General features: G+C 39.0%; 1 protein-coding gene across 6 annotated transcripts in view; it reads left to right on the top strand.

Moving 5' to 3' along the window:
* The window catches only part of LOC125240309 (P protein-like), an 83,396-nt gene extending 64,475 nt beyond the window's left edge, over positions 1-18,921 (top strand). For all 6 annotated transcript variants that reach the window (XM_048148187.1, XM_048148189.1, XM_048148186.1 and 3 more), the window contains 18 exons: positions 1,260-1,434; positions 1,642-1,678; positions 4,849-4,984; positions 5,623-5,819; positions 6,398-6,525; positions 8,787-8,916; positions 9,294-9,383; positions 10,154-10,267; positions 11,389-11,504; positions 12,060-12,198; positions 12,666-12,801; positions 13,294-13,373; positions 13,770-13,892; positions 14,466-14,559; positions 16,053-16,195; positions 16,637-16,747; positions 17,010-17,157; positions 18,194-18,921. In XM_048148187.1, coding sequence (XP_048004144.1) covers positions 1,260-1,434; positions 1,642-1,678; positions 4,849-4,984; positions 5,623-5,819; positions 6,398-6,525; positions 8,787-8,916; positions 9,294-9,383; positions 10,154-10,267; positions 11,389-11,504; positions 12,060-12,198; positions 12,666-12,801; positions 13,294-13,373; positions 13,770-13,892; positions 14,466-14,559; positions 16,053-16,195; positions 16,637-16,747; positions 17,010-17,157; positions 18,194-18,372 — 2,276 coding nt within the window. In that variant the 3' untranslated portion in view covers positions 18,373-18,921. The remainder of the gene's footprint in view (positions 1-1,259; positions 1,435-1,641; positions 1,679-4,848; positions 4,985-5,622; positions 5,820-6,397; positions 6,526-8,786; positions 8,917-9,293; positions 9,384-10,153; positions 10,268-11,388; positions 11,505-12,059; positions 12,199-12,665; positions 12,802-13,293; positions 13,374-13,769; positions 13,893-14,465; positions 14,560-16,052; positions 16,196-16,636; positions 16,748-17,009; positions 17,158-18,193) is intronic.
* The last annotated feature ends 3,171 nt before the right edge of the window (positions 18,922-22,092 follow it).

Here is a 22,092-nt window from a genome sequence, read left to right as displayed (position 1 = left end):
TGAACCGATTTTGATTAAGTTTTTTTTGTCTGAAAGCTGAGTTAGTCGGGAGTGTTCTTAGCCATGTTTCATGAAAATCGGTCAACTATGTCGCGGTCGGGGTTTTTACAAAAATTTAATTTTGTGGTTAGGTTATTTTAAATAAGCATGATGGGATGGGACATAGCCGACTGAAAGATGTATATAAAATGTGTGTAAATGTCACATTACATTACATCTGACATCCGCGGATGTCAGCCCTTAATATATCAGCATCCGCATCCGCGGATTTCAAAATATCGGCATCCGCTACTTCCCTGTTATAAGCTTAATAGTATAAAGTGTGTGCGTGTGTGCGCTTTCGGTTAGTATAGTAGTAAAGACGGTAGAGGAGTCTGAACCCGGTTCGATTTTCGGCTCAGCCGGTAGATTTGATCACCTTTTCTTTACTATATCACCCGCCTTGACAGAGGTCGCATGTAGGTGGGACGGCGCGAGCGTGTCAACACAGGTGGCGTTCCACACAAGCGTCCTCCCTTGCGTTCATGGAATGAGTGTCATCCCGTCGGGCCGCTTGCCATCTTTGCGTGCAATACCGTTCGGCTCAAGTATGGAGGCAAGCACCCTCTTGACGACATCATTCAAGGACGCATGGCGGGAGATGCGACCTGCGCTTCTTTGGCAGGATAAGCCGTGGTGGCCCAGTTCTGTCACTTTACTATATTATATCTTTTTACAAGCTTTTATTTAACTTGCCTTGTTGGTATGTTAGTGTGCGTCAAAACGTAGAAGCTATATTTGACGCACTTCCCGGTTTCCGATTGAGCTGAAATTTTGCACACATGTAAATCACGTGACAATGCAATATTATGGTATCATGGAGCTGATCTGATCTGATCTGATGATGGAGCAGAAAGGTGGTCATAGAAACTCTGTTATGAAACGTCGTATCCCCATCGAGTAAGGGGTTTTTAGAAACGTCTCGGAGAGCAGTAGATGACTGTTGAACAGTACAGTCGGCGATAAAAGCTTGTGCCAATCAGCTTTCAGACAAAAAAAACTAAATCAAAATCGGTTCATCCGTTCGGGAGCTACGATGCCACAGACAGACACACACACAGACAGACAAACAGACAGACAGACAGACAGACAGACAGACAGACGGACAGACAGACAGACACGTCAAACTTATAACACCCCTTCGTTTTTGCGTCGGGGGTTAAAAATGAACTTTTTGCAAAAAACTTATTCACTTTATTAATATAACATTTCTGTTTCAGCACAAGAGTCCCTCCCCCTCCGACCGCGGAGGTCATCAGCGCCGAAGGTCAAACGCCTGCCGGCCGTCAACTCGGCCCCCCACCTTAACAACAACGATAGGATCCTAGAGGACCCGCAGGGCCAAAATGGATCCGTGTACTTCACACAAGACAAGCCTGTTGAGAACGGAGATAGGTATGATTTATGTCTACGGGGTGTAATTTTTATAACTGGTAATATTTTCCGGATACTTAGGGTTGGATATGTAAAAAATAATAAACCATAAAGTATCATATTTGGTTGATTTGTAACTTTCATTGCGACGCATAAAGTTTTCAAAGTTAATCTATTCTCAAATGTTGTTAATAACTAATAATTGTGTTGTTTTTTTTGGTTTTTCAGCGACCACACTCAACAAGGCGAAAAGAAACCTTCAAAAGTAAGTTTGTATAAAATCTACAAATAAAATATTTATTTATTGTATCTACAATAAATGGTATCTAAATTATCAGATTTATCTACATATCTATTATAGTATTTTTAACCGACTTCAAAAAAGGAGGAGGTTCTCAATTCGACTGAATGTTTTTTTTTTTTTTTTATTTTTTTTTTGTTTTTTTTTTGTATGTATGTTACTCGATATCTCCGAGAATCGTGGACCGATTTTCAAAATTTTTTTTTTGATCGAACCGGTATAACCCCGAGATGGTCCCATTGGCACCAAGTCAGGGTCTGATGATGGGATCCTGGAGAAATCGAGGGAACTCTTCAAATGTTATAGGCACATGTAATGTTTTTAGTCTATTTTTCAAAGGTACACCAGTATTTACGTCTGATGGTAATAATTTTATGTGGCTGAGCTGATGATGAAAGGTCAACTCCTCAATGGTTAGGAGTTTAAGGATAATTCTTTCACTACTGTACATGTATTCGGACTGATACATATAATATCACTAGGAACCACTAAAAATCAACAAATAAATAAACTTTTTAACAAAAAATAAAACCGCCTTCAAAAATAAGCGCGTTACAAAACACGGAGAAACTAAAAAGCCAAAAATAATAAACCTTTCAATTCAGATTTCTTATCGTATTGCAATAAGCTAAACATCCAAATTATAAACAAATCAATTATTTTTGGAGTCGGTACCAGCCTGTGTATGGTTGGGTGGGGCAAACAGGCAATAGCAAGGCGACGAACAGGTCTGGTACCGACTACAAAAATAATTGATTTGTTTATAATTTGGATGTTTAGCTTATTGCAATACGATAAGAAATCTGAATTGAAAGGTTTATTATTTTTGGCTTTTTAGTTTCTCCGTGTTTTGTAACGCGCTTATTTTTGAAGGCGGTTTTATTTTTTGTTAAAAAGTTTATTTATTTCTACTCCCGTGTTGTTATTCGTCATTTACCGTGTCGTGCATAGATCGTTAAAACCCTACATAAAAGATGCCCGCCCCCGGCCGGCGCCCCGCGCACCCACGCATACGATATAGCTCTTACAGCATAGTGAGGTAGCCTTTAAGGGATATAGCGGGCCGCGGGGCGCCGGCCGGGGTCGGGCGGCGGCGCGGGGGAGTGCGAGCGACAGGGTGAGTGCACAAACATTGCAGAAGACAAGTCAAAATACTTATAGGAAACAGTGCGAATTTCACGAAAGTTATTCTAGAAAACTATTCAAAAGTAAGTGCATGGTCGTAGAAAAAGTATTGTATGCAACGGTGTTTAACTGAGTCAAAAAATACTCGTGGCGTCTTAATAACAATTTTCGGCTTCGCCTCAAATTGTTACCCACGCCACTCGTCTTTTTTGACCTCCTTTAAACGCCTGTTGCATAAAATACTATTATGCAACAGGCGTTTAAAGGAGGTCAAAAAAGAAGAGTGGCGTGGGTAACAATTTGAGGCGACGCCGTAATTTTTTTTTTTTTTTTATAAATGGACTTACTCTTGACCACATACTAGCCAAAGGCAAAGACGTGGCCTACCATGGAGTGAGCTCGCCCAGAAGATGCCTGTTCACTCTTGATTTGAAGGTTGTTAATAAAGACGCCACGAGTATTGTTTGACTAAACACCGTTGCATACAATACTTTTTCCCCTCACTAGCTCGGAAACACGTGTTTTGTCCTTTAATATCAGCGGGTAAAAACGCATTTTATCCACTAGTGGGTAAAGTAAATTGACCTTGAATAAACTCAAATTAACTGCCTTAAAATTGATAAAAGTAGGTTAATCTAGTAATAAAGATGATTTACCACCTGTGGAACTTCTGGAAGCAGTGATAAACGCATTTTTTGCGTTGTAGTTTCCTCGCTATTGTGAGGCGAAAAGTTTTGTGTTACACTCGGGTGCAAATGTATTTTACTTCTCGTGTGTTAAAAAACTCGCAAGTTCAGGATTCTATTCTCGAACCACTCGCTTCGCTCGTGGTTCAACTATAGAATCCTTTCACTTGCTCGTTTTTCAATTCCACACTCGGCGTTAAAATACAACTTTGCCCCCTTGTATAACAAATAACTATTTCTTCGACCATGCACTTAGTTTTTATTAGTTTTCTAGAATAACTTTCGTGAAATTGTACTGTTTCCTGTATTTTGACGCAAAGGTTTGCACTGCCAGCGCTCGAGCCAGCTGCCCAAACCCAAACCCCCTGCCGGCTTCCCGCGCACGCGTGCAGTAACGTTATAACAATGCGTTGCCATGGTTACAGAGCCAAACAATGCGTTTTAATTTTTTTCGTTACCGCGCGCATGCGCGGGAAGCTGGCGGGGGCTGGCCTTGGGGAATAGACTTTTATGTAGGGTTTTAAAGACATATGCACGACCCTGTAAATGACGAATTGAACGACGACTGTTCGGGAGTAAAAAAAAATCGGTTACCACCATGACTACGCATAACTACGCATAAAAGAGACTTGTACATCTCTTGAAATGTGTAATTTAGCTGTTCATTTCCTGTATTTTTTTTTTGTATTATTTGACAAAGGTTTTTACTTTTAAATATTTTAATTTTATAAAATTTGACTCTTGGAGACGCTATACATCTCCATGGATTATTTGATTAAGTATAATATTTTTACTTGTAATATTCAGTCTTTTACAACTATTGAAGTATTATAGATTTCTTTTATCTTTGTATCTGTTTGCACTTTCTTTATGTATTGATTATAGTTAGTAATAATATGACATTTAGAGACTTTATACATCTCTAATTCTATATCAGTGTATAGCTACTTTGCTTATGATTAATATTTTTAGTTAATATTTCTATTGATTTCATTTGTTTAACTTTAATGAATACTCTGTAATGTTGACATGTAAAAGTGCCCCCGTGGCCTATTTGCTGAATAAATGATTTTGTATTTTGTATTTTGTAACGTAAACTAGGGGGTGACTGGTAATTTGATTTGGCCATTCGAATTTGTAATATTCTTACGCCCCGACAATGTTTTTCAAAGGTAAAACAAAAAAAAATATAAGAAAAGTAAATTTTGATATTTTAAATTTCATAACTCCCTCGGGGTAACGGTTTTTCTATAACTCCCGCTCCACCTGCGAGCAATCACATTTATTGTGAGAATGTCCTGAGAAAATGCTTTATTGTTTCAGTGGGACAAAGCGCGGAGCTACACGAAGCTATCAGTGCTGGTGGGTTGCTGGATATTCTTTACCGTCGTCTTCTGCCTCTTCAATGAGAAGGAGGTTGTCGTGAGGAACTGTGTGCTTACTCCTGGAGAAATCAAAGGTGAGGATTACTCCTGGACAGATCAAAGGTTATGAGATGTGGCTCCTATTCTAGTGGGACATAGAAGCTACACGAAGCTCTCATCCGTCCTTGTGGGTTGTTGGATATTCTTCGGTTTTCTGTCTCTTCAATGAGAAGGAGGTTGTCGTGAGGAACTGTGTGCTTACACCTGGACATATCATAGGACATATGAGATGACCTAGATTTTACTCTGACAACCGAGCGCTCGGCGTCCACAATTTATGAAATCAGGAAAATTATGGGTATTAAGGTACGCTATTCCTTATTGTTTTGGGTTCTGTATTAAGTATCTGATGACATTCTGCTTCATCTGACATTGATGACCTTAAATATTTCCGGTTATATAAATTACACCCTGTATTTTTGTGAAATATCGTCTGTCTCCCTTCCTCTGAACTTACTCGTCATAATCCATACTAATATTATAAATGGGAAAGTGTGTGTGCCTGTTTGTTTGTCCGTCTTTCACGGCAAAACGGAGCGACGAATTGACGTGATTTTTTAAGTGGAGATAGTTGAAGGGATGGAGAGTGACATAGGCTGCTTTTTGTCTCTTTCTAACGCGAGCGAAGCCGCGGGATAAAGCTAGTAATATATATTGTATATATTATTTTCAGATTACATACTCGACATCCCCAAGAGCCATCTAACACTATTGGTGGACGTCTCCGGCCCATTCCTGACCGAGCAGGTTGAGCAGAATATGAACCTTACGGAAAAGAACTCAAGGTCTAAGGTCGACGTGTGGGTGGAGCGGTGGGCTGTGGGAGGAAAAATAAAGGATGTCAAAGAATCGGATATTGTTGAAAGAGAGGTACGTTGAATAACATTCATTGGCTAATGAAATGAGTAGAAGCGCTGGTGGCCTAGCGGTAAGAGCGTGCGACTTACGATCCGGAGGTAGCGGGTTGGAACCCCGGCTCGTACCAATCAGTTTTTCGAAACTTATGTGCGAAATTTCATTTGATATTTGCCAGTCGCTTTTCGGTGAAGGAAAACATCGTGAGGAAACTGGACTAATTGCACAACCTCTGAAATGTACATAGGAACACACACATTACAATAAATTTTATTACAGAGGTAAACGACAGTGCGGCCTTATCCCTAAAGAGCGATCTCTTCCAGGCAACCTTTGGGTAGTGGAAAAATGGTATATTCATAACTTTAATTAGGAGGTGCAAAGAAACTAAATTAAAACTAATTAATAGTAGCTAAAAATTTAACCGATTTAGATTTCGTTTTTTTTTGTCTGAAAACTGAGTTATTCGGGAGTGTTCTTAGCCATGTTTCATGATAATCGGTCTACTATGTTATTATAAATCCCCACTCGTATCGCATGTCCTCTTTTCCGCACCTGTATCGTATTTTAATGTATAATTATTCTCCCGACAGAACTTCACCGGGCCCCGCTCGTTCTTATTTCTGGAGCCGAGTGCGTTGGAATTCAGTGAGGCGACGCGGCGATCGGCCAAGTTCGAACATCGGTCGAGTTTGAATTCAACGGCCGTTTATGTCATAAGGTAAGTTTTGTGTTGCATCTGTGGGCTATTTCACCACAGTGACACTTGACACTGACAACTCTGTGCCTACTTCCTAGGGTGTTATAAGTTTGACGTGTCTGTCTGTCTGTCTGTCTGTTTCCTGTCTCCCGAACGGGTGAACCGATTTCGATTTAGTTTTTTTTGTTTGAAAGCTGAGTTAGTCGGGAGTGTTCTTAGCCATGTTTCATGAAAATCGGTCCACTATGTCGCGGTCGGGGGTTTTTTCAAAATTTTAATTTTGTGGTTAGGTTATTACTCAGAGTCAATATTTGTTGAACAGGCAACAAAAGAACGTGTCGCGTGTCACTGACAGGCGGCAATTGTCACTTGTGAAATAGGCCACAGTCTTCTAACAACGACTCACTTACTTGGCTGACTCGATAACCCAAAATATAACCACAAAATTAAAATTTTGAAAAAACCCCCGACCGCGACATAGTGGCCGCGACAGACAAACAGATAGACAGACAGACAGACAGACAGACAGACACGTCAAACTTATAACACCCCGTCGTTTTTGCGTCGGGGGTTAAAAATGAGTTTTGGCCTCCAACACAAGAGCACGCCATTTGACACGGTCTTGATCGGTATCGCGCCAGCTTTTGCCGACGCCGAGCTCACGGAGGTCTACCTCCAATCTGTCAGCCCAAAGATATTTTGGGTGACCAGCAGGACGGCGTCCATTCGGTCTTCCCAAGTAGGCTCTTTTGACTGCCCGATCTTCACTCATCCTTTCAAGGTGACCTAGCCAACGGAGACGATGCGCTTTAGTTTCACCTATTATATTTGGCACGGCTACTAGTTCTTCAATTTCGGCATTCTTTCGGATCCAACTGCCACCGTCTAACAACGACCAGTATATTTTAACGTCAGGACCAAGAAAAATTTAACCTCAACGTGCATTTTTCATAACGTTGCCTCCCAAAATTTACTTTGGTACAATCAGACACACATTTTTTCCCTTTTACTTTTCTCTACTTTCGTAATTATGACTTTAGGTACACCTCGGACAATGGCGATCAAATATATGAAAGAGGTGCATCCCTACGCACACAGTCTAAGCTCGTGTAGGTGAACTCGTACCATGCTTGTATGAGTGAGATATGACAGGTCGACTGGTCGCGTTTTTCACAGGCGGTATGAGGTAACCGAGCAGTGTGTGTTTGTCCGTCTTTCACGGCAAAACAGAGCGACGACTTGACGTGATTTTTAGGGTTCCGTACCAAAAAGGTACAACAGGAACCCTTATGGTGCGACTCTGTCCGTCTGTCTGTCCGTCTGTCACATTCCTAAATATCTCGAGAACTACTAATGCTATCAACTTGAAATTTGGAATACTTGTGAACATTGTAAACCTCTACAAATAGAAAGTATAATTTTTTTAAATATATTAATTTTAATTGTAGAAAATGGCCAAAATGAAAGGGGGGCAAACTGTAAATTTCAAGTTACTAGGTCAAGTGGGGTATCGTTGGAAAGAGCTCAAATTGAACGTAAATAAGCTATTTTTTATAATTTTTTTGTTGTGGAAAAAAAAAAGAATTTTGAAGGAAAATGTAAAAAAAAATACCGTCCCCCCCCCCCCCCCCTTATCTCCGAAGTTTACCAACGAAAAATTATGAAAATTTAAGTGAACATTGGTTTTATGCTATATATTACAGGAAAAATATAATCGTGTTTGTATTTTGAATACTTTTTTTCAATTCACAAAAAACTTTTCAGATTTTTACTTTCAATTTACCCACCCTTGCGGATGTATATCGTACTTCAAATTAATACGAGATGTTACGTAAACCATCTTCTGTCCAATAAAGTAAAAACTGTTTAAATCGGTTAACATTATAAAGAATTATCCCTGAAAAACCAGGTCGCGCAAATTAGTTAGCAAATTGACCGGGAGATGGCGCTATACACTATAATACTCATTAGTGCCTATACTTTTGTCTTCTAGTCAAGTCATTAGAGTTATATGAAAATATGAGATTATTTTTACTAGGTAGTTTGAAAGAAAGTTTGTACGGAACCCTCGGTGGGCGAGTCCGACTCGCACTTGGCCGGTTTTTTTGAAGTGAAGATAGTTGAAGGGGTGGAAGTGACATAGGCTACTTTTTGTCTCTCTAACTCCCCACTTCCGTAAAATAGGGGTGGAAGTTTGTATGGAAGTAGCATTCCGCAATTTTCGAATATAACGCGAGCGAAGCCGCGGACAAAAGCTAGTAGATAATAATTGTATGTTTCAGAATGTTGTCAGACTCGGCTGTCGCGACGCCATTGTCGCTGAGTTACCAGGACGGCCCGATAGATGTCGCCGTCGGCGTCACTTACGCCTGTCTGCTTCTGGTCATGCTGTATGCGTTAATCATTTTCGAGGTAAGATAATAATTTACTAATAGGGTAATTCACTAGGGCAATAACATAAATGGTATATTCATACAGGTTGTACTTTTTATGACCGGCAATATTTAATGAGGTAATCATAATACTTAGTTGATAATAAAGAGTTTTGAATCAGAATTCCCAAATCCCGATATGCCAGAATATTTACAAAAACGTTTTTATTTCGTTTTATGACAGATTCAAAGATTCAAAGATTCAAAGATTTATTTGTTCAACATAGGTAAGAAATTACGAAATATAATGAAAACCGTTATATGTTCAAAAATAATGTGAAAAGGTGAAGTGTAATCCAGTTTTTTTACTCGTAAAAGTGTAAAATCTTAAATAAGATTTTTTTATATCCTTCCCAGATAATAAACCGCACACTGGCAGCAATATTAGTCTCCACTCTGTCATTGGCAGTTCTCTCGTTGGCCGGTGAGCGGCCATCAGTGGAGGAGGTACCTAAGATATCCGACTTTTTCTACGCTTAGAATCAATTTAAAATTGATAAAAAATATTGGTGAGACTTGACCCAAAAGCAAATGCATTCATATAGGAGGTGCAATCACAAATTGCTCGCCCTTAGAGTTGGTCAAAGGCGCCTAGCCTTCAGAGATAACATAGAATAGAGAAATTTCGACGGGTACCTCGGCGGTCGGGGTGGTGTAGCGGTCGAACACGTCAGCCGCGATAGCTGGAGACTCGGGTTCGATTCCCGGCTTCGCCACCAGTGGGCTTGGTCGCTTTTTCTTTAGTGTATCGTATCTATTTCAGTTTATAACTTGACTCATAAATTAAATATAAGAAGATTATACTACTAAAGTAGATGGCGTCACTAAAAAATGCCTTGTTGCCATCGATTATACTTGTAGATGGCGTTAAGTGTCACTTCCAACATAGATTTATGGCTCGAAAGTGACACTTAACGCCAATCTACAAGTAATCGATGGCAACAAGGCATTTTTAGTGGCGCAATCTACTTTTTGCACGTCTTTAGGCAGTCGCATTTTAATGCATGGGATGGTATAATCTTCTTATACTTAATCTAGGCTTGAACTAAAGGACTGTGGGCTTAGTCCTGCTTACGTATCATGAATTATGCTAAGGATCCCATTGATTTGTATGCTGAAAAGATTCGATGACTATGAATAGGGGTGTTGGTGGCTTATTTAGTTGGCAGAGCGCTGGAGTACCGCTTCAAAATTACTCAACTTTTAATATATTGTAGGTGATGTCATGGGTGGACGTGGAAACACTGTTGCTGCTGCTGAGCATGATGCTGCTGGTGGCTATAATGGCAGAGACTGGGATGTTTGACTTCTTAGCTGTCTACACTTTCCAGGTATTTCCCCAATTATACATATTAAGGGGCCTATAGGGGACGGAACCACCAACCACTCTAACAGTCTGGAATGAGACGCCTCTGCCAGCGCGCGTCTTTTGTTTATACATATTATGTATAGTACAGTCACCGGCATAAATATGTAATGATTTCTATACCTTGTCACATTAACGTCTTGTTTGAAATGTCATACGAAATTTTCAAACGATTAAAAGCGACAAGGTACAGATTATCATCATCATCATCCTCCTTGTGTTATACCGGCATGTGCCAAGGCTCATGGGAGCCTGGGGTCCCCTTTGACAACTAATCCCAAGATTTGGCGTAGGCACTAGTTTTTACGAATGCGACCATCTGACCTTCCAACCTGAAGGGTAAACTAGACCTTATTGGAATTAGTCCGGTTTTCTCACGATGTTTTCCTTCACCGAAAAACGACTGGCAAATATCAAATGACATTTCACACATAAATTCCGAAAAACTCATTGGTGCGAGCCGAGGTCCGAACCCGCGACCTCCGAAACGAAAGTCACACATACTTACCGCTAGACTAGCAGCGCTTATAGCTTCTGTACAGATATCATCACATATTTAGGCCGGTGACTGTACAAACATGTCCTATCTTATACTTTTAAACGAGCTCTTATACTTTTAAACGAGCAATTCTTGTATATTTATTTATTTATTTATTTATTTATTTATATATACCGACGATCTCGGAAATCGCTCTAACGATTTCGCTGAAATTTGTTATGTGGGGGTTTTCGGGGGTGAAAAATCGACCTAGCGTAGCCTTAGATCCCGGAAAACGCGAATTTTCCAGTTTTCATGAGTTTTTCTTTCGCGTTAGTAAACATAAAATATGGTCGTTAATTTCGCCGCGCGCGCATCGATTCCGCTTAGCTCAGTCGTACGAGGTCGGTCTAATGTACGCAGATAGATCGTAGGTGTCAGGGTTTCGAATCCCGGCCAGAAATTAAGTTTTTGTTTTTTGTCTTTTTTTTTGTTTTTGTATTTATAAGAGTTTTTTTTTTATCTAAAGACGAGATATATTAAAATAGAACCGAGCGAAGCTCGTTCGCCCAGATATTTGATAATTAATGTAAATAAACTTTCCGCAGGTAACAAAAGGCAAGATGTGGCCGCTAATCAACGTCTTATGCGCCATCACGGCAGTGCTGTCAACCTTCCTGGACAACGTCACCACCGTGTTGCTCATAACTCCTGTCACCATCAAGTGAGACTTCTTACTACTTTTTAACCCCCGACGCAAAAATAACGGGGTGTTGTAAGTTTGACGTGTCTGTTTGTGTGTGTTTATGAAATCGTAGCTCCCAAACGGATGAACCGATTAACATTTGTTTGTTTGAAAGCTGAATTATTTGGTATTGTTCTTAGCAATGTTTGATGGAAATCCGTCTGCTATGTCGGGGGTTTTTCAAAATTTTAAATTTGTGGTTTTTAGGTTAATGTCTAATTCTTTGATCACTAAGGTCGCTTAGGGGAGAATTGTTCAGGAGCCTATTATGACCCACTAAGTCGCGCCTTTGGCATCTCATGGATACACTTTATTTCTTCCCTGATTCTTACTATAAGCCTCTTTTAACCCTTTGACTCAGACATCAACTGACGCATACCTACATTTATCAGTTATTAACAGCCTAATTTCAACATTTGGGTATTTTGATCAAAATCACAACGCGTCGCGCACGTACATTCAACAAGTGGTTAGAAAAATGCCAAGGAGATGCATGTCGTTGTCTAGAATTTAAATAAAATGTTTCATTTTCAGGCTTTGCGAGGTTATGGAGATGCATCCCATCCCTGTGCTAACAGCAATGGTGCTGTACAGCAATATTGGAGGAACTGCTACGCCCGTCGGCGACCCGCCCAACGTGATCATAGCTTCCAACCAGGTCGTCATACAGTCAGTAAGTGCCTGGAGCCAAGAGTAACATCGGTGGGACAGCTATCCGGTCGGAGACCCGCCTAACGTGATCATAGCTTCCAACCGGTACGGTAAGGGCCTGGAGCCAAGAATAACATTGGTGGAACAGCTTCAGCGGTCGGCGACCAAACGTGATCATAACTTCCAACTAAATCGTCATGATGTCGGCAAAGGCCTGGAGTCAAGAGATTCAAACCAGGTCGTCCTACAGTCGGTAAGTGAGGGAGTGTTGGCGCCAGCCAAGAGCAATATCCGTGGAATACCCTAACACTTCCCTGATAATCTTACTCACTGGCAGGAAAACAACACTATGAGTAGGCTAGGGCTGCAGTAAAGTGGAGGTGCTTTTCCAATTAGGCTGTGCCCGTACTTCTTGTTTGGATATAGCGTAGATTAAGGATGTCCAAGAAACAGTCCAGATTATTCATCTAAATAATTATTCTTTTCCAGGGCATTAACTTCGCGAACTTCACGCTACATATGACATTGGGCATCCTACTGGTGTGTCTCCAAACCTATTTTCAATTGCGGTTCATGTATCGAGATGTGAGCAAGCTTCGACCGAGCGAGCCACGGGAGATACAAGGTGAGTGGGAACAACTGTGCGAACTTCACAGGGTATCATACTGATGTGTGTATAGAAGTTCCCTCGATTCACTAAAGCAGGCTAAGATAAATTTTAATAAAAAAAAACCGCCGCTTTTGGGGTTCTGGTGAAAGGTACTTGCGAATGTTGTATTATGTAGAAATGTGTAGGTATTGTTTAATGTAAATCTTTGAATTTGATGGAAATACAAATTAATATTGTACTGTTATTTTAATTGGACCATATGTTGTCTGCAATAAACGGATTTATTATTATTATTAATATGCGTATACCGTTAAGGTTTGAGGAGTTTCCTCAATTCCTCATGAATCCAATATCCGATTATAAGAAATCCAGCTTGACAAAATTTGACTATTTAAAAAAAAATACAGACAAATTGAGAATGAGAACCCCTTCCTTGAGATTTGGGGCGGTGGTTAAAAATTAGGCATTTGTTTTACTCTGTGAGGTTTATCCTTGCTCGTGTTTCAGATCTGAAGAGACAACTGAACGTTTGGCGACGAGCAGCGGACTCGCTTCCACACATGAGCAAGGATGAATTAGTCGTTAAGGTATGTTAATATTATAATATTTTATCATTATTATATCTGAGACATATTATACAGTACATTTTCCCCTTTCTCTACAAGTACCCACAGTAAAATACGTGAGTCTAAAATAACCTATTCAGCCACCTGTAAAATTGTATGAGATGAATGTACCTTATTTTATACATTATTATAATGTCATTATACTTTAACTATGGGATCAAAACAAAATTCTCAAACAGCCAAAATGTATGAGACGGCCAGAAACTTTGCGATGCAATTTCGAATTCCATCATAGAAGTGGCTCAGACTGACTAATATATTGACCCTTCAAAGCAGATTGCAGATAACTAAATTAACACCTTGGATGTAGGTGTTTCAAGTGTTGGTTGACAGGTATCAATGCTCATTTTGTTTCAGGAGCGGCTGGAGCGTAAGGTGACAAAGATCAGCTCTCAACTGGCTATCGCGCAGAAGGAGAGCAACAAGCGGGCTTGTCCCAAGGACACCTTTCAGAGGACCCTCTCTGAACTCAAGGACAAGGTACAGATTAGTCGGAAAATTCCAAAATTCCGGTTTTTACAAAGTTTTTTTTTGGGCTTTATGAATGACCACAGACTAGCCAAAGGCAAAGACGTGGCCTTTATAATACCTCTCGAACTATAAACAGGTGTACATACCGCAACTTTCATGTACTTATGGGATTTATGGGGGGAATTTACCTACTATTTAATTTTTAGAAGAGCTACCTACTCTTATTCTACTTATCAACATACATCGGGGTTTTGGGAGCGGGAATGAATTCGTGTATTTATCTCTGTTTATAGTAACTTGAATTACTGAAATATAGATTAAACTATGTATCTGGCTCCAAATGTACCTAGAAATGTTATAGTAATGTCTGTTGATCATCGTTTTCACCCTTTTTGGCCTAGTGTAAATCATTCCCGCTCCCAAAACCCCGATGTATGCTTATCAACATCAGTCCGATACTAAAAACTGCAACTTGATTGTCGACGTACAGTTCTCATAGAAGTGGCAAATAGGTTGCTACTGCCCATAGATTCTGCTTAAACCACTAAAAAGCTGATAATACTAATTTGTTAATATTTTCAGTACAAGATACGGGACAAGAAGCTGCTGATAAAGTCCTGCGTCGCCGTCGGATTTGTGGTCATCATGTTCTTCCTCCACGCTTTCCCTGAATTCAGTGAGTCATTATTAAATAGTTTTCCCCTCACTAGCTCGGAAACACGTGTTTTGTCCTTCAATACCAGCGGGTAAAAACGCATTTTATCTACTAGTGGGTAAAGTAATTTGACCTTGAATAAAGTCAGATTAACTGCTTTAAAATTGATAAAAGCAGGTGAATCTAGTAATAAAGATGATTTACCACCTGTGAAACTACTGGAAGCAGTGATAAACGAATTTTCCCCTCACTAGCTCGGAAACACGTGTTTTGTCCTTTAATACCAGCGGGTAAAAACGCATTTTATCCACTAGTGGGTAAAGTAATTTGACCTTGAATAAAGTCAAATTAACTGCTTTAAAATTGATAAAAGTAGGTGAATCTAGTAATAAAGATGATTTACCACCTGTGGAACTACTGGAAGCAGTGATAAACGCATTTTTTGCGTTGTAGTTTCCTCGCTGTAGTGAGGGGAAAAGTTTTGTGTTACACTCGGGGGCAAATGTATTTTACTTCTCGTGTGTTAAAAAACTCGCAAGTTCAGGATTCTATTCTCGAACCACTCGCTTCGCTCGTGGTTCAACTATAGAATCCTTTCACTTGCTCGTTTTTCAATTCCACACTCGGCGTTAAAATACAACTTTGCCCCCTTGTATAACAAATAACTATTTTTGCGTTGTAGTTTCCTCGCTATAGTGAGGGGAAAAGTTTTGTGTTACACTCGGGTGCAAATGTATTTTACTTCTCGTGTGTTAAAAAACTCGCAAGTTCAGGATTCTATTCTCGAACCACTCGCTTCGCTCGTGGTTCAACTATAGAACCCTTTCTCTTGCTCGTTTTTCAATTCCACACTCGGCGTTAAAATACAACTTTGCTCCCTTGTATAACAAATAACTATAGTTCCTAGTGTTCGTAATTATGGAGAACTTGTGATATGTCGCTCAAGCTTGCATTAATACATAATTGATTTTCGTGATATGGAACTGTCAGTTGATAGTTGCCACTGCCAAGTGCTTTTCGGTGAAGGAAAACATCGCCCTAGAACCGGACTAATACCAACAGAGTCTAGTTTGCCCTCTGTGTTGAAAGATCCTTTGAAGAAGAAGAAGTGCCTTTTTAACCCCCGACGCAAAAACGAAGGGGTGTTAAAAGTTTGACGTGTCTGTCTGTCTGTCTGTCTGTCTGTCTGTCTGTCTGTCCGTCTGTCTGTCTGTTTGTCTGTCTGTCTGTGGCATCGTAGCTCCCGAACGGATGAACCGATTTTGCTTTAGTTTTTTTTGTCTGAAAGCTGAGTTAGTCGGGAGTGTTCTTAGCCATGTTTCATAAAAATCGGTCCACTATGTCGCGGTCGGGGGTTTTTTCAAAATGTTAATTTTGTGGTTAGGTTATAAAACTAGTGTCTACGAAAAATCCTGCCTATTTTAATGTTCTTTCCTAATCTTTATTTTACTAACTATAAGAAGAACCATAGTGGTAAGAAGTTACGTAATTGATGGATTGATTGATGTTCTCAGATCGCGTGTCACTCGGCTGGACAGCGTTACTTGGTGCCATCTTGCTCCTGATCCTGGCTGACAGGGAAGACATAGAGTCTATCCTGCACAGGGTGGAATGGTCAACTCTGCTGTTCTTCGCGGCTCTCTTCGTACTTATGGAGGTATTTAATAATTCTAGTAAACGTTTAGGTGTATTCTACGAGAATGTCTCTTGCGAAATGCTGTTCCTTATATGGCAACTGCTACAGGCAGTGATCGCTTACCATTAGGCGACATCTCCGCCACACCTCGGACACTGGCGATTAAATATATGAAAGATCTAGCACACAGTCTAAGCTCGTGTAGGTGAACGCGTACTATGCTTGTATGAGTGACATATGACAGGTCGACTGTTCGCGTTTGTGACAGACGGTAACTGTGAGGTAACCGAGAGGGGGTGGGTGGCACTTTCAGCGGGGAGCGGGAGTGGCCATACTGTATGATAATACTCTTTATTATACTGTGTCTCCGCCCTACTATCTCATAAAGAAATGGAGCTATGTTTTTCCGAAGCGGACTGTTTCTAATCACTGTTATTAGTTAGTAAAGATTTTTTTCCACAGGCGTTGACCAAACTTGGCCTCATCGACTATATCGGCGGCCTGACTGAAGCTCTCATCATGAGGGTCACCGAAAAGCATCGGTTGGCGGTGGCTTTGCTTCTCATACTCTGGGTAAGGACTAAGGGGTCATGGTAAGTTGGGGCTGATCCATAGGCTAATGAGGAATCACACTGATAAGTTAAGACAACTGACTGGCTGTATGTATGTCATCACGAACGTCCACGAAACTGGCTGTCATCAAACAATCCAGGCTGGAGTTAGACCTGCTAATACTCCGAGTAAGTATAGATGAGAAATCAGCCAACCTTTTTTCGAAAGTTCAAACATAGGTCCACTATGGAATACTCTGAATATAAACTGTTTTTTTCTTCAGATATCAGGCGTGACGTCAGCGTTCGTGGACAACATCCCGCTCACAACGATGATGGTGCGAGTGGTGACGTCACTGGGAACCAATCCCGCTCTGGGACTACCGTTGCCGCCGCTTATCTGGGCGCTTTCGTTCGGGGCCTGCTTGGGAGGTAAGTCTTCTTTCTTGTTGTTCCCTCATATCTAAGAGATCATGAAAGACGCTTGACATCCTTGGCAGATCTTCTTTACTATACCTGCACCTGTAACTGTATAGATCCTTGGCAGATCTTAACTTTACCTGTCCAAACATCATAAGAAGCTTTTTCAAAGTACCAAGGGAGCTACTACAAGTAGAACGTTGCTGATCAGATGCAGATTGAAGACCCTGGATTTTATGGAGACACATTGTTTTATCAAGGCGCTAGAGGCCTTGTGGCAAAAGTAGATTCACACCCTGGGTCGGGTCAATGAGTTTCTCAGAATTTACAGAATTTACATTGAGCTCTAGGTTAGACAGTCAGATAGCAATAGTTTTCGTAAATCCGGTATTATTTCGTAAATGACGACCGGTCTGGCTCAGTCGGTAGTGACTCTGCCTGCTGAGCCGCGGTCCTGGGTTCGAATCCCGGTAAGAGCATTTATTTGTGTGATGAGCACAGATATTTGTTCCTGAGTCATGGATGTTTTCTATGTATGTATTTATCTATTTAAGTATGTATATCGACGCTTTGCACCCTTAGTACAAGCTTTGCTTAGTTTGGGGCTAAGTTAATCTGCGTAAGGTGTCAAAAAAAAAAACGATGCGAAATCTTGGGATAGAAGTGAACCCTAGTCTCTCGTGAGCGGTGGCCAAGGAAGAAGAAGGAAAACTTTGTTATCTCAAAATTAGTGCACACAGATTACTTTTTGAACTCTCATTATCTACCTTGCGTTATCCCGGACTCTGCGGCTTATGGGAGACTAGGGTACTTTTTTTTTTTTTAATTCAGACATCAAATGGTCCAAGAAATGTGTTAGTTAAGTCGCTTATTATCTATGTTAGTAACAAAATTAAACAAGTAATATTTAATAATTAATAATTAGAAGTGACTTCGTCCTCTGACTCATTGCCGATAACAGCGGACAATCTTAGCTTATTTGCTAACATGTTGAACGCAATGTGCTAATAATAAAATTTTGCAGAAAAACGAATCTTTCTGTCCATAGGTAACGGCACATTGATCGGCGCAAGCGCAAACGTGGTGTGCGCGGGAGTGGCCGAGCAGCACGGCTACAAGTTCACCTTCGTGCAGTTCTTCAAGGTCGGCTTTCCCATCATGATTGGCCACTTGGTCGTCGCCAGCGGGTATTTGATCGTGTGCCACTGTTTGCTGACTTGGCACTGATCTGCTAAACTCAACATCTCATTGTCTATCAGCAGTGGCTGGTCCATACAAGCCAATTCCCACCGGCTTGCCTAAAAACTAGTAAAGTACCTAATGTTAAGGTAGGTTTCTTTTTGCTCAGTGTTGCCTAGCAGAATTTTTCACCAGCCGCCTCTGTTGTCTATTAACCCTTTTCCGGGCCCCGCCATTCTAGAAAGTTTTATACACAAAGTTGTGATGTTTTGACGATAGATTTTAAGGCGAGTTTTTTTTTTAATTTCAATCTAATTTGTACGATGAATTGTAGTCCTTAGAGTGTAAATCGCGTTGAGACGTATGTGATGTAACGTACTATGCCTGGAAAATTGTAAACGTTAACTTTAAACGGTTAACTTAAAGGGTTGCGTCAAATACAGGGTGGCCCATTTAGATCGGTCTGTATTGGAAAATCTGAAATTATAAGTCAAGGCATGCGAAAATATTATGTCGTTATGAACTATGTAATCGATAAGAAAAAATTGCATCCCTACTTACCTGTATATCAACTAGATTTTTTAAATTACAATGAGATTTAGGAAGTTTTATTTCAGAATATATGAAGTGTGATCAATTTTACCCACCTTACATCATTTGTACCTTTAACACGTTCTTAGTTATAATTTTTTTTTATCAATAATATATGTGTCTTTGTTGTAATTCAGAGAAAATATCCTTTAAGCATACAAATGTGGCAGAGGCGAAAAAATTACAAAAAGTACGAGAATTTTTTTAGTAGTTTATTTTTTTTTGTTTTATTGTGGAAATCGGTCATTAGAATCCCATACGAGATATGTAATATTTCCAAAAGGTTGGTACGTGATTGTTTTTCGCAAAATTTTGATATTTGATACCGTCTAACTTTAGCTTATGTGGTAACATTACGTTGAGGTACTTAATCTTATTTTTTTATACGATATTTAAAATACGAAGCGAGTGGTACGCCAACTGAAGGTACTTTTCATTATTATACATAATAATACTTTAAAATTTTAGGTTTTATTAATTAATAAATATATAATGAAACATTAAGATCACAAAGTTCGTTATTTTTATGAGGTAGTTGTTTTCACATTTAGTCTAGTGTCGTATGTTCCGTCCTTTAGAAATTATTAACATTATAACCTAACCACAAAATTAAAATTTTGAAAAACCCCCGACCGCGACATAGTGGACCGATTTTCATGAAACATGCTAAGAACACTCCCGACTAACACAGCTTTCAAATAAAAAAAAACCGGCCAAGTGCGAGTCGGGCTCGCGCACAAAGGGTTCCGTAGCAGCAAATATAATAAACTTATTATGTCAATTTATACACCTGCCAAAATTACAGTTAAATCAACCTATCTCAAAAACTATAAGAGATACTTTGATCAAACCAAAAATCGTTGAAAGAGTTAATTAGCATGCATCACCTCTATTTTTTTTAGAATTTTATACCCCGTAGTTATAAAAATAGAGGGGGGGGGGACATACTTTTTACGACTTTGAGAGCTGATATCTCAAAAACCGTTCACTTTAAGAAAAATGTTTTTTAGAAAACTTTATATCATTTTAAAAGACCTTTCCATTGATACCCCACACGGGTATGTACATCGAAAAAAAAATTTTCATCCCTCAGTTACATGTATGGGGGCCCCACCCCCAATTCTTTTTTTTACTATTTAGTGTCATAATTTTGTAGCGGTTCATACAACACATATTCCCATCAAATTTCATCACTGTAGTACTTATAGTTTCCGAGTAAATCGGCTGTGACAGACGGACAGACGGACAGACGGACAGACGGACAGACGGACATGACGAAACTATAAGGGTTCCGTTTTTGCCATTTTGGCTACGGAACCCTAAAAACCGGCCAAGTGCGAGTCGGACTCGCCCACCGAGGGTCCCGTACAAACTTTCTTTCAAACTACCTAGTTAAAATAATCTCATGTTTTCATATAACTCTAATGACTTGACTAGAAGACAAAAGTATAGGTACTAATGAGCATTATTGTGTATAGCGCCATCTCTTGGTGAATTCGCTAACTAATTTGCGCGACCTGTATACTATGTTGGTTTTTCAGGGATAATTCTTTATAATGTTAACCGATTTAAACAGTTTTTACTTTATTGGAAAGAAGACGGTTTACGTAACATCTCGTATTAATTTGAAGGACGATATACATTCGCAAGGGTGGGTAACTTGAAAGCAAAAATATGAAAAGTTTTTTGTGAATTAAAAAAAAAGTTTTCAAGATACAAACACGATTATATTTTTCCTGTAATATTTAGCATAAAATCAATGTTTCCTTAATTTTCATAATTTTTAGTTGGTAAACTTCGGAGATAAGGGGGGGGAACGGTATTTTTTTTTTACATTTTCCTTCAAAATTATTTTTTTTTCCACAACAAAAAAATTATAAAAAATAGTTTATTTACGTTCAATTTGTGCTCTTTCTAACGATATCCCACTTGACCTAGTAACTTGAAATTTACAGTTTGCCCCCTTTCATTTTGGCCATTTTCTACAATTAAAATTCATAAATTAAAAAAAATATACTTTCTATTTGTAGAGGTTTACAATGTTCATAACTATTCCAAATTTCAAGTTGATAGCATTAGTAGTTCTCGAGATATTTAGGAATGTGACAGACGGACAGACAGACGGACAGAGTCGCACCATAAGGGTTCCTGTTTGTACCTTTTTGGTACGGAACCCTAAAAACTAAATCGAAATCGGTTTATCCGTTCGGGAGCTACGATGCCACAGACAGACACACACACAGACAAACAGACAGACAGACAGACAGACAGACGGACAGACAGACAGACAGACACGTCAAACTTATAACACCCCGTCGTTTTTGCGTCGAGGGTTAAAAATTAGTAGTATTATGTTATTAAGAACTAAATTATAAAATCAATATTATTCACAGATTTTTAAAGCAATAAATCATAAACATTAAAATTAGTAGTATTATGTTATTAAGAACTAAATTATATAATAAATATTATTCGCAGATTTTTTTAAAGCAATAAATCATAAATACATGTTACGATATTATATTGCAACATATTTATGATAAATTTACCTCTTGGTAATTTGTTATATTATGAACCTAGTAATTAAGTATTTAAAATAAAGATATGTATATGTATATTTTGAAATAAAAACCACTATTAACTATTCATTGTTGGTTGTCAACATTCCATTTATTACATATATGTATGTACCTAGATAGACATATACATCATCATTTATTGGTAATAACCTATTACAGGTCGCCATGGACAGATTTTAAAGTTGAGATGAGCAAAATTATCATTTGTTATTTATTTCATATAAATACTAAGTACTATATCATATTATTATGATCACATTAATAAATATTAAATAGTTTATTAGCAATAATTAAATTATTGGAGTTTACCACTTAAGATTTTTTTTATTACTATGCTCCGACGAAAAAGGTTATTTTAATTATATGATATTACAAAATAGCAATTTTTTTAAGAAATCTAATGTTTTATTAAAATACTAAATTAGAAATTCTGTCATAAATAATTCTAAATTACAAAATAATAAACATAATTTTTAAAGTGTAAACTCCAGTTGTGTGTTGGACTTATAATACACACTCTTATGTAAGAATAGATTATAAGTAAGAGTATTTTATAATTATGTGATTGAAAGTATTGTCCCTTCCTAGTTATGTAATA

This window comes from Leguminivora glycinivorella, chromosome 27 (genome assembly GCF_023078275.1).
Source record: "Leguminivora glycinivorella isolate SPB_JAAS2020 chromosome 27, LegGlyc_1.1, whole genome shotgun sequence".
In the NCBI taxonomy this organism is placed as follows: domain Eukaryota; kingdom Metazoa; phylum Arthropoda; class Insecta; order Lepidoptera; family Tortricidae; genus Leguminivora; species Leguminivora glycinivorella.
The sequence above is the reverse complement of the archived record's forward strand: the minus strand, read 5'-3'. Positions and strand labels throughout refer to the sequence as shown.